The sequence below is a fragment of the Bufo gargarizans genome, chromosome 1 (genome assembly GCF_014858855.1).
Source record: "Bufo gargarizans isolate SCDJY-AF-19 chromosome 1, ASM1485885v1, whole genome shotgun sequence".
Lineage (NCBI taxonomy): Eukaryota > Metazoa > Chordata > Amphibia > Anura > Bufonidae > Bufo > Bufo gargarizans.
In genome coordinates, this window is record NC_058080.1 from 547,395,591 (window position 1) to 547,411,262 (window position 15,672).

Genomic DNA, 15,672 nt, shown 5'->3' on the forward strand with positions numbered 1-15,672 from the left:
GCAGCATTCGCTGACTACAGTTTAATATTTGTTGCAAATTCGGAACAAGCTTTCCCTGTGATTTTGTCACTTCTCCAGGTCTTCGGCGGCCTAATTTCTCAGTAACTCTCTAAGTCAATAGTTCTTAATATCTCCATAGCTCCGCGACTGCAAGAGAGCCCACAACTAATAACTCCATTCCAATGGACTACATAGTCGATAGTGTTTCTGGGAATAAAAACCACCCCAGATTTCTCATCTTTATTTACAGTTAGGTTTCAGGGCCTGCCGAAGACTCTGGAGGACATGCTAAGATCCTGGGAAATACCCTTTGTTTCCTGGTTCGGACGAAAGACTCTTAAAACGATTTTGCTCCCCAAGGTGCTGTATTATTTACAAGCTCTACCAATCCCTATCCCACGAGCAATCTTTAAACATTTACAAAGTGTCTTCTTGTCCTTCTTATGAGGGTGGGGGGCGCAGACCCAGGCTACCTCATAAGTATTTAATTCAACAACCTAAAGGGGAGGCCTGGGAATCCAGGATCTATATATCTTTACCATAAGGCAATTATCAGCTCTAGATTCCTGGATTGGCTTCGGTTTCTGGCAGGACGAATTGACATAACTATGGAAAATGTCAAATATCCCATTGCGCCCTCTTATTCCTAGACCGCTCTTTAGTTTGAATAATGCTACAAACCAATAATACATTAACCCATTATGCAATAAAAATCTGGATTGAATCCAAGTCTCGCTCGCTCCGTACAGTATTGAAACAAAGTTTTATGCAAATCAAGGTCATATGTTTAATCTGAAGTCTATTCGCTCATCCCTACCTATGATCTTCAGTGGAAAGAGCTCCCCTGTGCAGTGCTCGGGGAGAAGGGTACCCCCATTCTTTTGTAAATTGTGAGTCCGGAAGTGGAACCTGCACCTATCAGGCATTTGTCATAAATGTCTCATATGGTAATACTCCTTTAACCCCTTCCAGACCACGCCGTACACGTATGGTGCTGCAGGACAAAACTTGCCGCCCAGCACCATACAGGTATAGGTGCAGAAAATGCACCCGCTCAATCAGCAGCAGGGATTCAGCTGTTCCTGACAGCGGTGCCCCAGCTGTATACGCCAGCAAAATCTGTCAATACACCAAGGCCAGCACATTAACACCCTTCTATGCTGCGATCTGCATTGACCGCGGCATGTACAGGGTTTGTGGAGGAGACCCTATGGCTGCGAAGGCAGCCCGATGTCGTCCACAGGCATCAGGGCTTGCCTTCTACAGAAGCCTGCGAGACCCATCAGTGACGTGGCCTAGGCACAGCCACTAGCACACAGCGATGTGCTTGGTAAGCACAGAGAAGGCCGTGGTACTCACAGGAGTCTTGGCGCCTTCTCAAACAGCTGCTCGGCAGTGGTCCCAGGGGTCGGACCCAAACCAGTTATATAGTTTTATGAGGATAGGTCATCAGTATATATGAATCTGCTCAGCTCCTTTTGCTCTATAACACGCAGATTGCACTGCATTTTGAAAGTTCTCTAACAGGACTTAACATACAGGTAAAACTGGAAAAATTAGAATATCGTGCAAAGTTAATTTATTTCAGTAATTCAACTTAAAAGGTGAAACTAACATATGAGATAAAATATCTCACATTGCATGTAATGAGTCTAAGCCTTTATTTGGTATAATTTGGATGATTATGGCTTACAGCTTATGAAACCCCAAAGTCTCAATTTTGAGGGGGATGCTCTTTGTTCAGGGGATATGGACTAATTAGCTGACTAGAGTGTGACACTTTGAGCCTAGAATATTGTACCTTTTCACAAAATTCTAATTTTAAGCTGCATTAATGCAATTCCTTTTAATTTGCATTATGGAAATAAATTGACTTTTGCACGATATTCTAATTTTTCACGTTTCACCTGTATAATGTTAGCAACTAGTGTAATAAAACAGTATTTTCAGCAATGTATTTGTAGAGGTAGCGTCATGGCTTCATAGCATAAATTCCACTGATAAATGACAGCCCTCAGAGCCCTCTTGCTGGTGCAGTCCAATGAACATAGGACAGGGTCACATGCAATGTTTGGTCCAGGCATGGTTTATTGAAAACAGGTCAAGCTTGTCATCTTTTTTTCACACCTGGCACTTAACAGGCATCAAATCTATCCAGATTAGTAAAACACCAGCATAGAATATACAATGTTATCTTAACTCTTTGATTGCGATTATTTATCATTTTGGGAGAAAATAAAATTAGAGCAATCACTTTAAAATCAGTCAGTTTTTTCCTCTTGCGAATTCTTGAATTACAGTCTAAACACAATTCAAACGTTAAAGGGGTTGTCTGAGTGTTTAATACTTATGACACACCCCAGGAATAGGTCATAAGTATAAAATCAGTTGAGGAGGGATCTGACATTTGACACCCCCACTGATCAGCAGTTTGAAGGGTCTTGAGCTCCCCAGCGAGTGCCGCAGCCTCCTCACAGCATCATCCAATGGATAGTGTCTGTGCTTGGTATTGCAGCTTAGCCATGTCTAGGCTAGGCTACGTGACCAATGAACGTGACATCACTGACCTTGGCAGAAGCTGTGGCGCTCGCAGAGCACCACGGTCTCTTCACTAGATGATCGGCCAGGGTGCTGGAAGTGGGACACCTATTGATCAGATACTGATGAATACTTCACCAGTATTAAACACTCAGACAACTCCTTCAACATAACAGAAAATGCCAAAGAATAAAAGGAAAGGTAGAAACCTTCTGTAGTTTTTTTTTTTTTTTCCACTTTGCTTATATCTATCATGAAAGTTGGTTTAAGGCACATGATAGTTACAAACATGGTTGCTTTTAAAATATTTCTCAGTTGATTTCTTTTTAATAAAATTTAGCTGCCAAAGTTTGGTAACAGAGCAAAGTCTGATTTTTTGCAACATTTCCCTAATGTATATAGGCTTGGTCCCCAAGAAAATCTCTGACCCACATAATACAATGATCGTGACCAAGGTCTTAGAATAATGTATTACCAGTTATATAGCATACATTATTATTATAATTATATATTTTTTTTTAAAAGGGGTATTCCAGTTTCAGCAAGAAACCAGACACTCGGAAATGATTGGCTGCAGTATTATTGCCTTATCACTGCTGCCAGATAAACTAAGCCTGAAGTGGAGAACCAGAGCAACGGCACTGGATCTAGAAAGTGAATATTGATGCATGTTTTATTTTAGCCCATTTCCCAGTGCTGTTTGGAGAAGAGCATGTTGGAGGGGTTGTCCAATTCAAAGAAACCAAATCACTGATTACAATCCTGACCTCAATATGAGGAGAACTTTTTTAATCCATGTAAGCTCAGTGAAACAATTCTCACAAAAAGTCAGGGCACTATGATGGTCTCTAACCAGAGCTACTTTCATAACCGCCAAAAACATGTCTAATGAGATGCACTAAATGACATGCTGCCAAGGAATGCCGCAGCCACACAAGCTATCAAAAAAGCAGATTATAAAGGATGAAAAATGTATAAAACATCTGCATTTTATATATTCCTTACCTGATGCATCATTTTTAAAACATAGTAGAGAAAAAAAAAGTTGGGAAAATGATGTGCTGAGCCACTTCGGAACAAGCCACCTCTGAGGCCAGTTACTGGCTGCAGTGGCACACATTAGCCCGTGGAGGAGGGGACTGGAAGTCCAAGACAGCCCAGGAACCACAGTGCAGTGGGAAGCAGGTACAGTACTCTTAACAGTCCCGCAGGGTGGATTATGGGGATTTAGGACAGCCCCTTCAAGACCACTCTTACACAGCTTTATTGTGGTCAGTCATTTGCACTATTCATATTTTGGGTTACAAAACACTTTACAAACAAAAATATTGCAGTGTGAAAGTGAACTTTGGCTCACAACTGCATGTGTAATTCCAATCTAACAGCAGGAAGGAAGAAAAACAAAAAAACAAAACACGTACTTTGATTCCGGCAGCCCCTCGGCGTGCGCTGCCGCCGGAACTCCACCCCTCCCCCATTATAGTCAATGGGGCCGGAGTGGTAGTCCGGGGGCACGCGTTCACTAGCGGCAGGACGGATCCAACAGGCTGATCACCCGCCGAAACAGCCTGCAGGAGGTCCGTGCAGCTAGTGTGAAAAGTAAATTTCAACACTAAAGATCTTTGTTTTTTTTATTGACTAGTTACTGCTATATTTTAAATCAGTGCTCACTTGTAGAAATCAACTGTCTAAAAGTCAATATGCATTGAAGCAAAATTACTCTTGTAATATTCCACTATAAAAAGGTAAGCACACACTTTCTAAAACCAGTCACCATGTATCTAACTTTTTTGTGATATTAATTATGAAGGCTTCTGCGGCCAAGAAATCGTTACACACTTTTTGTAGCCTTATGCAAATGTAAACTTAAATTGGGCTGCTCTGTCTGCATGGCAAAATTAGAGCGAATCATTTAAAAGGGGTGTTCCTGCTGTGATCAGTTATCCCCTAGACACAGCATATATGCACTGCGGTTCCATTTCACTCTATGGGAGTTCCAGACACAGCACTGTCTCTGGAGCTCTGTAGAGATGAATAGTGTGGCAGTGCGCATGCCCAACCTGCTGCTTCGTTCTGGTTATTAGTGGAGGTCCCAGTGGTAGGACCCCCATCGATCTAAAATAGTCATCTCCTATCCTGTGGATACTCTTTAAAATGCCTTTTGAAGCCAAAGTTTAGAGTGCAGGGCTTGGGGAGTTTTACCTCCATGAGCCCCTTTTTTGGCAAAAAAAAAAAAAAAAAGTTGTAAACCTCATGTTTGCACCTTTTTAAATGCCACTAGAAACAAACTTTGTTGCAAGTGGCATTTGTGCGCCACCCCGGACACTTTCCAAAAAGTGTGGTGAGGGAGGCTCAGCAGGTTCACCACATTTATTTTTATTTGCACAAATGAAGACCAACATCTGCTGCTCTGAGCTCCTGTAGATTTCATTCTGGAGCCTGCGCCTCAAAGACTGGCGTAAAACACCAAACACTAATACGTTTACCCCCTTGTTTTTTCCAATATCCATATGTGTATTATATTTCCAAAGGTTTCTTGCAATACACAACAGATTTCTGCTGAGGTAACATGTTCTAATTTAACTAATGCTTTTTTTGTATGGCAATTCTAAGAACATTGAGAATGGCACTAGTGACAACCTCAGTCCCAGCAATATGGCATTATACTCGGAGTAGACATTAAAAGGGGTTGTCACACTTCAGCAAGTGCCATTTATCATGTAGAGAAAGTTAATACAAGGCACTTAATGTATTGTGATTGTCCATATAGCCACCTTTGATGACTTGAGTCATTTTTCCGTCACATTATACACTGGCTCATTTCCATGGTGGTTGTGCTTGAATATTATAGCAAAAACCACTGGCCTCTGGACCGTAGGAGCGCGCATAGGCTACTACTTTTTCCTATAGTGTGCAAGCACAACCACTGCTGATAGATTGCAGGGTGTTTGTAACAATGGAAATGAGCAGTATATAATGTAATTGAAAAATGAATCCAGCCAGCAAAGAAGGCAATATGGACAATCACAATCCATTAGTGTCTTGTATTAACTTTCTCTCCATTAAATGCTATGTGCTGACGTGAGACAACCCTTTTAAAGAACACAGGCTACTATTGCAATGCGGCACTTGGATATCAGTACAAAAATGTACACCAGTATGTTCCAACAAAATTATCAATTCAATGTGAACAAATTATGGCCAGTCCCTTGGCCAGTCCCTTTTTTAAATTCAAATACTTTCTTATGGAGGATAGATCATGTGGCAATACAGACACACACTGAACTATATATGGTCATGAAATCAGCATTATTCCAGTTGGCCAAGTGTCCAAGGGCAGCTTATAAGATGACCACTTTCAGAACAGGTCAGAGATTTTTCAAGGTTCTAGCCAAATGCAAATGCTCTGTTGCTGCTAGGATACACAGGCTGAGATTATTCACATGTCTATCGTTGCGTTGACAGCCCCTTAAGCAACAAGTACGTGATAAAAACCAAACTCCAAGGCAAAAGGCAGTGCAAATTCCACTGTTCACAGGAACAACATTAAGGATATTAACAGTGAACGAAAAAAATGAGTCATCTCTTATACAGGTGTTAAAATGCAGATTTCACTCTTCAGATATACAGTTACAGTTGTCAGATATAGTTTCAAAGTCCTCTTGAAAGTATATTAGATATCCTAAGAGAATAAACAAGGCTACAAAAATGTAATGTGCTGCTATCATCTGTTTCTACAGAATCAATAAATGTTTAGTTTATAGTAGGATACATGTGTGTCTGGACAGCAAACCATATAGAAGGGAGATACCTGCAGCCTTGTATAGAGGGCAACCATCCTATAATAGGTGGTGGGTTGACCCATGATTTTTTTTTCTTTCTTCTTTCTCCATATAACCCCAAGACTGGAGGTGAATTCAATCTATTTAAGGATTACAAGGGTGCAGGTTGACCCCATACAACACACACTAACAGATGGCAACCAGTAAGATGATCTTGACTGCTTTGATTTTGTTTGTTTTTTTTAACATCCAAGAAAACATCTACGCACATTAAGTTTAGTACAGCATGAAATATTACATTAATGTAAAAATAAAAAAAAGTCCCATCCCTGCAAATACAAGAAAAGAATGCACACCTCACCCTCGGTAACAGATCTGTTTGAGCACCTACTGAAAGTACATTAAAATTCCAACAGTAAACGTAATTCCTTATTTTTAATAAAAAGGATCAGAATTGCAGCAATATGTTCATGGTAAAAGGTCTTAAAACAGTTAAGATGACTGCAAGATGAGAAAGGGTAAAGAACTTCCAGACAGTTCAGAGATGGTTGGTCGGTTCTTGAAATCTTGTTGCAAAGTGATTGAAGAGAGAAAGCACAAGATAAAAGGCATAATTATTATACAGCAGAATGTTCTGCACACAGATTGCAGGAGAGAGAAACATACTGTAGCTGCAGGCGGTAGCTAAACCAGCCATAAAAGAGTGTGTGTGTGTGTGTGTGTGTGTGTGTATACACACACACACTATTACATGTTGTCAAATGTACAACCTACAGGACCCTTTGTAAAAGCATGTATGCAAATGAGTGAGCTCAAACTGCATTCCAGTTAATGACATGCACGTTTTGGAGAAGGAGTCCAGCTAAGGTATAGTATTTGGCAGAAAAACGCCAGTCTTTAATACATTCCATAGTCAGAATGCAGAGATGACCTGGGGAAGGAGCTCTATTACCGGCAAGTAAATCCTTACATCACATTCAGATACTTTCTAAAAAAAGGACAAAACCATCAGGGTCTACAGCACAGACGTATCTAAAAAGGTTTTTTTTTCCCACTTTCTCATTCCATGCAGCAACGTATTTCTTAATCCACAATCCTTTTGATATTTCCATCACTTTGTAGCAAGAAAATAAAATTATCTCTGTACCTCAAGCGACAAAACGTTCATAGTTCACGCTGAGGCAGCTAACAGAAAACCAAAGAAAAGGAAAAGTGCTCGATTTAAAGTCAATGCCTTAAAGTCTTGTGTTTTTTTTTTCTTTTCTTTTTTTTTCGTGCAGGAAATTTGCCCATTAAAAACAATTCCCTTCTTTCCATCTTCTAGTCCTACAGGCTGCACCATCCCAATTCTCCGTTAGAAAGGCAATTCTTCTTCAAATGGTGCAAGGTGCAGGAAGCCTCAAAGGGAATGTTACTTTATGAATATATACTATACATATGTACTAAAAAAGATTCAGTTCTGAAGTAAAATTAAGCAACAGCGGTTTTTGGCGATGATCACAAGTTTGGTTCTGAATCACAGCAGATGGCAGTTTTCATTCAGTCTCTTACCAAAATGGTTCTTCATTGAAAACATTATGGCAGTGGTGGGCAATGATACCTCCAATGTGTATTAAAAATGAGTGATTCTTGGTTTGGAAAAAATTAACATAAAAAAATGTCTTCTCAAAAAGAATCACCACAAGATTATCCCTGTAACAGAAGAAAAGAGTACATTAGTGAGTGAAGAGTCATTAGGAGAACAGTTATGTCAAGTGTAAATGTTAGTTCTGGCAGCAACCAGCAGCATATAATTCTGACTTTATAGGATGAATGCATTTTGTCTAGATAAAAGGATTGGAAAGTGGTAAAGTACTCTTAACTGCAGCGGTCGGCTGACAAAGTCTTACAAATTCTTGGGTGGCTGCTCAGTTGTCACATCATAGCTCAGGCTTTAGCTGTGGCCTAGCAGATGATAGTAGGCCTCAAGAATGGAGACTTATAGGGGTTGTGCCAAGTTAACTTATCCCCTATCTAGAGGACTCCTTCCCTGAGTCTGCAGGAGATGGCCAAGCACTGATTCTCTGTGGGACTACTGGAAATAGAGTAAAGTTGAGCAGTAGTGGTAATATGCAGCTTGCCAACATAATTCCTCAGGGGTATGGGACCCCTGTACTTGTGATCAGTGCAAGGACCCAGCAATCACTGTAAAATAAGTTGGCACAACCCCTTTCAGTCCACATTAAGGCCTTGAAGTTTTATCTTTAGAGATGGCACTTGCTCAGGAGTGGTGAGGGAGCCATAGCTGCCAGGTGTGTGCCGTTTCGAAGCACGGGGAGTCAGTCCAGACTCAGGAGCATGTTTTTCACCTCCGATCCAGTGGTCACATTAAGTCCTTTAACTTATTGTTCAGTTATCAAGGTATAAAAGTTTTTTAGCTTTCAGCATCCTCAAGCAGCTTTGGTCAATTTGGTAGATCATCTGTTTCAATTCCTTCAATTAAGAAAAACATTTTTGGGAAGGGAGGGGATAACAATTTGAACTTGATATGTGTAGAATCATGCTCATCACACATTACAGTGTTTGCCATCACACCAAACTAAGCAGGATAAATAAAAAGTGAGAGCAGAAATCAGACACCTCAAAGCTTTCAGAAACCAACAGAATTTATTTTAATCATGCAACAAAGGAGAAACTAATCTTCTTTAGCCTTAGGCTACTTTCACACTAGCGTACTTGCTGGATCCAGCAGGGTTCAGCAACAATGCTTCCGTTACTGATAATACAACCATCTGTATTTGTTATGAACGGATCCAATTGTATTATCTTTAAACATGGGGACAAACCGGAAGTGTTTATTTTCCGGTATTTCGACCCTAATATGGATTTTAATACCGGAAAATATTAACGCTAGTGTGAAAGTAGCCTTAGTAAGTTTGTAAAGAAATGATACCTTGAGTAGTGAAAAGTTACACAACCAAGATCCCACAAAGACATTAGAAAGACCTACCATGCATGCAAAGTTAGACCCAGGAGTCAACAGGCTGCGGTTTAGTGTCGCGTGCATCCACCAGACTGACAGTAGGCCTGTTACTCCGGGTAATGTGTTTCTTATTTGAGTCATTCTGCAGCAGCAGTAAAGGAATAGAGAGAGCAAAACAGATATTAATGCAAGGAGAGGTGCATCACCAGCCAAAGCTTGGAAGGAAAGGAGTTAATTACGTGACAGGATAAAGGAGTGGCAAAAAGTTAGCAAAAGAGCAAAATACAACATTCTAACTGAAAACCCGGAATTGTTAGATATCACATCAAGAGGATCATACAAAACCGAAAAATACAGCATCACATGTCTGCATATTTACTGCACATAATTTGGGACTTGTATTTTTATACAAGAGCTGGGAGCTAAAATGGAGATAACGCACAATAAGGGTGGCCAATTGCCCATTTTTTAGCTACATTGGCATTCAGCAATGATTTAGGATTTATGGGGCTACAATCTTTGAGATTCATTGTCTGTTTACACCGGAAGATGCGCTACCAATGAACAAGGATTTTAGGTGGCGCATGAAAGATGTACTCACCCAACAAAGGTGCACTTGCTTATGCAGGTGATCAGCAGCACTTTTACATGCTGCAATTATCAGGAATGAAAGTTTGTTTGAATGCTTGTCCCCAAAAACTGCGCTGTGCCACGAAAAATATTCTACATTTTTCAAACCAGCACCTGGATCTAAATACTTTTGTAATTGCATTAAATAAAACATTTTTAGAATAGCCACTGAATTACTCCATAAAATGTATCTGTATAGCGCCACCTGCTGTTTCTTATTTCCATATGTCTTGTCCCCCTCACTGAGGTGGTTGCATCCGCGCAGTTTAAGTCTTGTTAGAAGCTATGGCAGTTACAGGGAAAAAGCTACAGAAGAATGGACATGATCCTTGTAAAAGGATATGCTCCCTGAGCTAATAACCTGGAATAAATCTAGCAGAACAATTGAAGCAATGAATAGGGGGATTTCTGGATCCATGTGAGGTACAGGGCTGGTTCTAGCCTTGTTAGTAAGATGGTCATGTACTATATGATGTCCGATTTTCATTTTTCACATCCACTATGGCATGGCTTCTTTCAGCTTTCTAACATGAAAGGTCAACAACAATAACTTATAATCTTGTACCATACACACCTCTACTTACTGCCATATAATTAATCTGGCCATAAAGTGTGATATTTTTACCAGGTATTATGCCCTAGCACAAATATAGTATTATGCCCTAGCAGTATATGGCTAGTTTCTGAGTGCTACTAAAAACATTGGTGAAAAGTGTTGAATGTTTTCTAAAAATATTATTCAATTTTGGTTTGGTATTTATTTCTATACCTACTGCTTTTTAGTCTGTATGCAGCTGGATAGTGAACACTAAAATTGCAAATTACACAGTATAAGGTCCCATAATTTACTGTATGTTTAGCACATTTATAATATAGTAGTGACACCTAGTGGATGCCATGAAACTTACATGGCTTCCCATTTTAGATATGGGCTACATCCTGAAAGAAAAGGTAGAACTACAAAGAAAAAATATGTACAACCGCAACACCCAAAAAATGGAAATCTGTGTTAGTGAAAAAGATAAGGTCAAAAAAGTGTGATGGTTCCGAGAAAGACGACAAGTCAAAACGCAGTGACCCATTTTGACAAGAATACCAGATTTCCAGATGAATAGAATTCTACAGTGGTAAGTGATAACCTGCGCAGAAATGGCAGGGTAACCCCACGCAAGCAATGGCAGCGCTGATAAACGGTACCTTTAAGGGCTCTTTTTCTGACAGATCTCCCATGTTTTCATTGGATCTGAATTTGCGCTCCTTGTCTCTGTGATCAATAGTGGAATATCCATCTAGGGATGAAAGTAAAGAAAGCTTAGATTGCCAAAACTCATAATTGTGGAAATATGAACCATGGACAATTAACATTACAACCACACGTCTACAGTAGTGTTAAACTGTCCCTAGAATGACTTACGCAATTTGATTGCTATTCAGTCTTATTAACCATATGTATTCACAGAAGGCACGGCAGCACTAAACCATACAGAGCCCATGACATTCACCATGTCAATAAATCTATCTCAATCTTTGACCCCCTACTAGAGACATTCTTTTAAATGCTTAGAAATGCTTTGTAACCAAACTTGCAATGTAGGTTCAGGGTTCTTTAAAATGAGCACTAATGTGCCGTAAAGCAATCGATTAACCTGTACGGCAATCCACGGAGGCTGAGAGGCTCCATACTAAGGAGCCTGCCGTATGCACGGACGCTAACAAAAGCCAACAAGAAAATGTAGAATTCTATATAAAAAGAGATGATGGGGAATTCTTCTGTGCATGGTTTCTTCACTGGTCTTTTCCATTGTTCGCTTACCAGGGCCAAGCTCCCCCATGGGGATCATGTCACGGCTTCCAGACTTCTTGTTTCCTGTAACACACGAGAAGACTATTTAAATCAACCATTACTGAATTGCAAAGATGTTTCCGCTTACAAAAAGGTGCAGACAACAAGGCATACAAGGAATATGGCAAATCCATTATTACTGTAAATGTGTCTGTGCTGCCCAAGTGTTGATTAAAGGCAGAGTGACATATGGCAATGTAAAACGTACAGCAATAAGCCATAGGATCAATACTGGAAAAGGGTAATGCTACTAGTGTGCTTGCAGTAGAAGGTAGATACTGCAGCAAGTCTACACAGGTCACATTTTATGTAACACAGTGTGTCATCTGAGCTCAAATGCTATGACTCCTGTATAAGATCTAGTACAGAGAAGTGAAAAACTACTGATTTTTAAGGGTGTTAAATAAATATAAGACAATTTATTTTACCTAAGAGCGTATATGCACAGTTAACCGGAATGCATCAGAAAAGAAAAAACCCAAAAACTAAAATTGTGCAGTTTTTTTGCACTGATCCCTAGGTCTAACCACGTAGAGACTTGTGTTCTGTGATGAAAATATACCTGTACAGACAGGATTAGGATGACCAACAACAAAAACATTTAGCATAAAAACTTGATTTAAATAGGTAATTTTCTGATGACAGATTTCCTTTAAGGAAATTTGAGACGATGGAGGACCTGTGGTGGGATCCCAACCAGTTTTCAAAACAAGGGCTCTCATTGCTCTTCTGAGCCCTACAGCTCTTTGGCTCATAGTTTAGAAATTCCTGTTTCTCTGAGCTATGCAGTCAGACTCGTCAATGATTTCAATAGAGCTCTGCTACACTGAAGACCCCTGCGGCTTTTTTTCAGCAATACTGTGCAATTGCCAAGTCCCATAAAAACATTAAATCTGTGGCTCAGCTGTACATATTTGTTCTACCATTTCTCTCACCTTGATTTTTATCCACCAGAGGAAGTGTGCTGTCATCAAATCCAGACTTTCCATTATTCTTGGATCCTTTTGGCAGCGTCGCTGTGGCAGACTGAAAAATATACAAGAGAAGGAGTGATTAAAATACATTTAAAAATAAACTTTATTAAAATAACGTACAGGCAAGTGGCACAACATATTAATGATATTAAAGATGAAAGAAAATAGATATGCTGATCAATTGTGGAGAGGGAGTCTTCGGATCATAGTTTCTAAGTCAATTTGTTCAAAAACTTCAGTGTTTATGCAGTTTCCTTATTGGCTCGGGGCAGCCAAACTTTGTCTCGTCCAAAAGTAGTGCGAGACTTCGGTAAATTACTATGGTATTCCCATCTGTGTATATAAAAACATTTTAAAATAGGAATCCAAAGTGGGTTTGGTATTAACTTCCTTCATGAGCTCCATGCTACCAAGCCAATGTCGGAAGCGGATGAGTGTGTGTGTGTGTGTGTGTGTGTGTGTGTGTGTGTGTGTGTTAGTGTTATATATATATATATATATATCTCTCTATCTATATCTCACTGCTCCAACAAGCAGTGTATCGTGTAAAACACCGACAGGTCCCATAAACATACAAGGTAGAATAGCAATTCTGTGTTCCCTCCTCCACAGAATCACAATGGCACTAGTTTCTGCTCGGCTGGCAGAGGCCATTTACACAAGCACTTTTAAACTCTGGTACAAGCACTGGTGAGCAGGACAGGAAGCAGCAGCTCTTTAATCTACTTGTTCTGTCTGGAATGTTGTCTTTGGCTGGGAGGATCCAATTACAAGTCCTGCTTCATACGCTAATAAGCCACCAGTTCAGGGCTGCTGGCGGGTCTCACTACACTTTAGAGTAGACTGGCATGTAATGGAGCCACTAATTATAGGCTTAATGTGCCACAGGCTAAACTCATCTGGAGACCCCCAGCAGCCCAGTACTTGTGGCTTAGTTGAAGCATTAAAAGAAGCTGCCCAACAATGAAGAAAAATGTGCTGGCCAATATGCTTGTAATCCAGAGCCCAGGCCTAGCAACACCCCTGAAAGATGGTGGTGATATTTCGAAATCCACCCACCATAATAAGTCTTTACCTGGAAGTTTGCTTTGTTCCACCCTTCTTTTTGAAGAGCATTACGAAGTTCCTTGTAGCTCCAAATCATCTGTAGGACATGGGAGGCAGCCTTCACCTCTCTTGGAGACTGACTAAATAAAGTGTCAGAAGATTCCAGGCGTCATTATCATCAAAATGCACAGATTGATACACAGTCACATGCACAGACTTCATTTTCTCATCTGTTCGGAATGCAAACTTCTTTCTGAGTATCCAACAGCAAGTTGGTATTTGTCTGCTATGTTACAGATACAGTGGATCTGAAGTCTGGTCACAGTCTCTGTAAAAGCCTTAAGTTCACATTGACTGAAACAGAGTGTAGAAACATGCTCACAGGAGCGGTGAGTGTAAAGGCTGCAGTAATCAACTCTGTATGTGAGGGTATATTAGATATAGATTATGCAGAGAGATTAGATAAAATAGATGTATAGAATTTATATATCTATTGAATGATGTGCCGTTTAGCACGTGACCGCAGAGGCCATTGACAGGCAGATGCCGACATAAGACCTCCCCATATCCAGTCCAGTGGGGATTTAAAGAGGCCCTTTCGTGGTTTTCTATTAATTGCGATAAATACCTTTACTTGGGGGGTACCCGCAGCTGATGCTGCTATCCTACCAGATCTTTTTAAGTATCACTCCTGTGCCCTGCTGTGACCCCCCCCCCCCCCCCCCCGTAGTTTTCACGCTCAGTATGCCAATACTGAGCATCGGTACAGGGAGGAGGAGACGCAAGGGTTTCTCAGTGGGAGTCTCCTTCTCCCTGGCTGTGACGCTCTCCACTGTGATTGGAGGAGAAGACGTCCATTGAGAAACCTCGACATCTCCTCCTCCCTGTACTGATGCTCAGTATTAGCATACCAAGCGTGAATACTACAAGGGGGGGGGGGCGACAGTGGGGCACAAGAGCGATATAAAAAATAATAATAATCAGGCAGGTTGGCAGCATCAGCAGGGAATACCCCGCAAGTAAAATTATTTATTGCAATTAATACAAAAACATGAAAGGTCCTCTTTAAAAATAGCCAAGAGAGAGTTAGGGAGAGTTAATCCTGAAATGGCTTCACTGTACAGGAAAATGGTGTTCTGGCTACAGATTAAGAGTACATGAACATGACCGTATGTTTTGTGGTCCACAAATTGCAGATCCATTGCAACAATGCCTAAAACGAAGAATAGAACAGGTTATTTTTTTTTTTGCGGCACTACGGAACGGACATACAGATGCGGATAGCACACTGTCCTGTCCGCATTTTTATGAATGGGTCCACATCCTATCCGCCAAAAAAAAAAAAAAAACGGAACGGACATGGAAACAAAATACATTCGTGTGCATGAGGCCCAAGTCTACTATACTTTTAAATCACCTTGATTTGTTTATAGTGATAAGTTTTTCAATTCCTTGTGTTTGGACGAGAGAACGGGCATTTTCAGAGCTATCGGTGACTATTTCATGGATCGTGTTCAGCACTGCAACCACGGTGTCCTCTTCCAGATTCTTAGCAGGACGCTGTTGTCCTCCAGGCAAGTTTCGGACCAGCTGTCCCATGGCATAATTACCTGATGGACAAATAAAGCAAAGCCACTTGATTGACGTCACAAGGTCATAAAATGATCAGATAAGTCAGGACACAATGACAATATATCATACAATGCACTAATAGTCATTATTTATGCACTTTACATCCCTGAAGCCCCAATTTTCAATATCTAAATATTTGCTAGCTATAAAAATATGGCTATTCCCTTTTCCAAACTATTCTCTTCAATATTCTTTCAGTACTAGCCTCCCTACCACTTCTTGGAAACCTGGCAACTACCTTTTCATTTGATGGGAATGTAATGC

General features: G+C 40.4%; 1 protein-coding gene across 3 annotated transcripts in view; it reads right to left on the reverse strand.

The window, feature by feature from the left end:
• Positions 1-2,070: 2,070 nt before the first annotated feature.
• ARVCF (ARVCF delta catenin family member) overlaps positions 2,071-15,672 on the reverse strand; it is a 574,725-nt gene continuing 561,123 nt past the window's right edge. For all 3 annotated transcript variants that reach the window (XM_044275582.1, XM_044275583.1, XM_044275581.1), the window contains 6 exons: positions 15,194-15,386; positions 13,805-13,916; positions 12,691-12,781; positions 11,726-11,779; positions 11,110-11,201; positions 2,071-8,012 (listed from right to left, as the gene is read on the reverse strand). In XM_044275582.1, the coding sequence (XP_044131517.1) occupies positions 8,007-8,012; positions 11,110-11,201; positions 11,726-11,779; positions 12,691-12,781; positions 13,805-13,916; positions 15,194-15,386 (548 nt within the window). In that variant the 3' untranslated portion in view covers positions 2,071-8,006. The remainder of the gene's footprint in view (positions 8,013-11,109; positions 11,202-11,725; positions 11,780-12,690; positions 12,782-13,804; positions 13,917-15,193; positions 15,387-15,672) is intronic.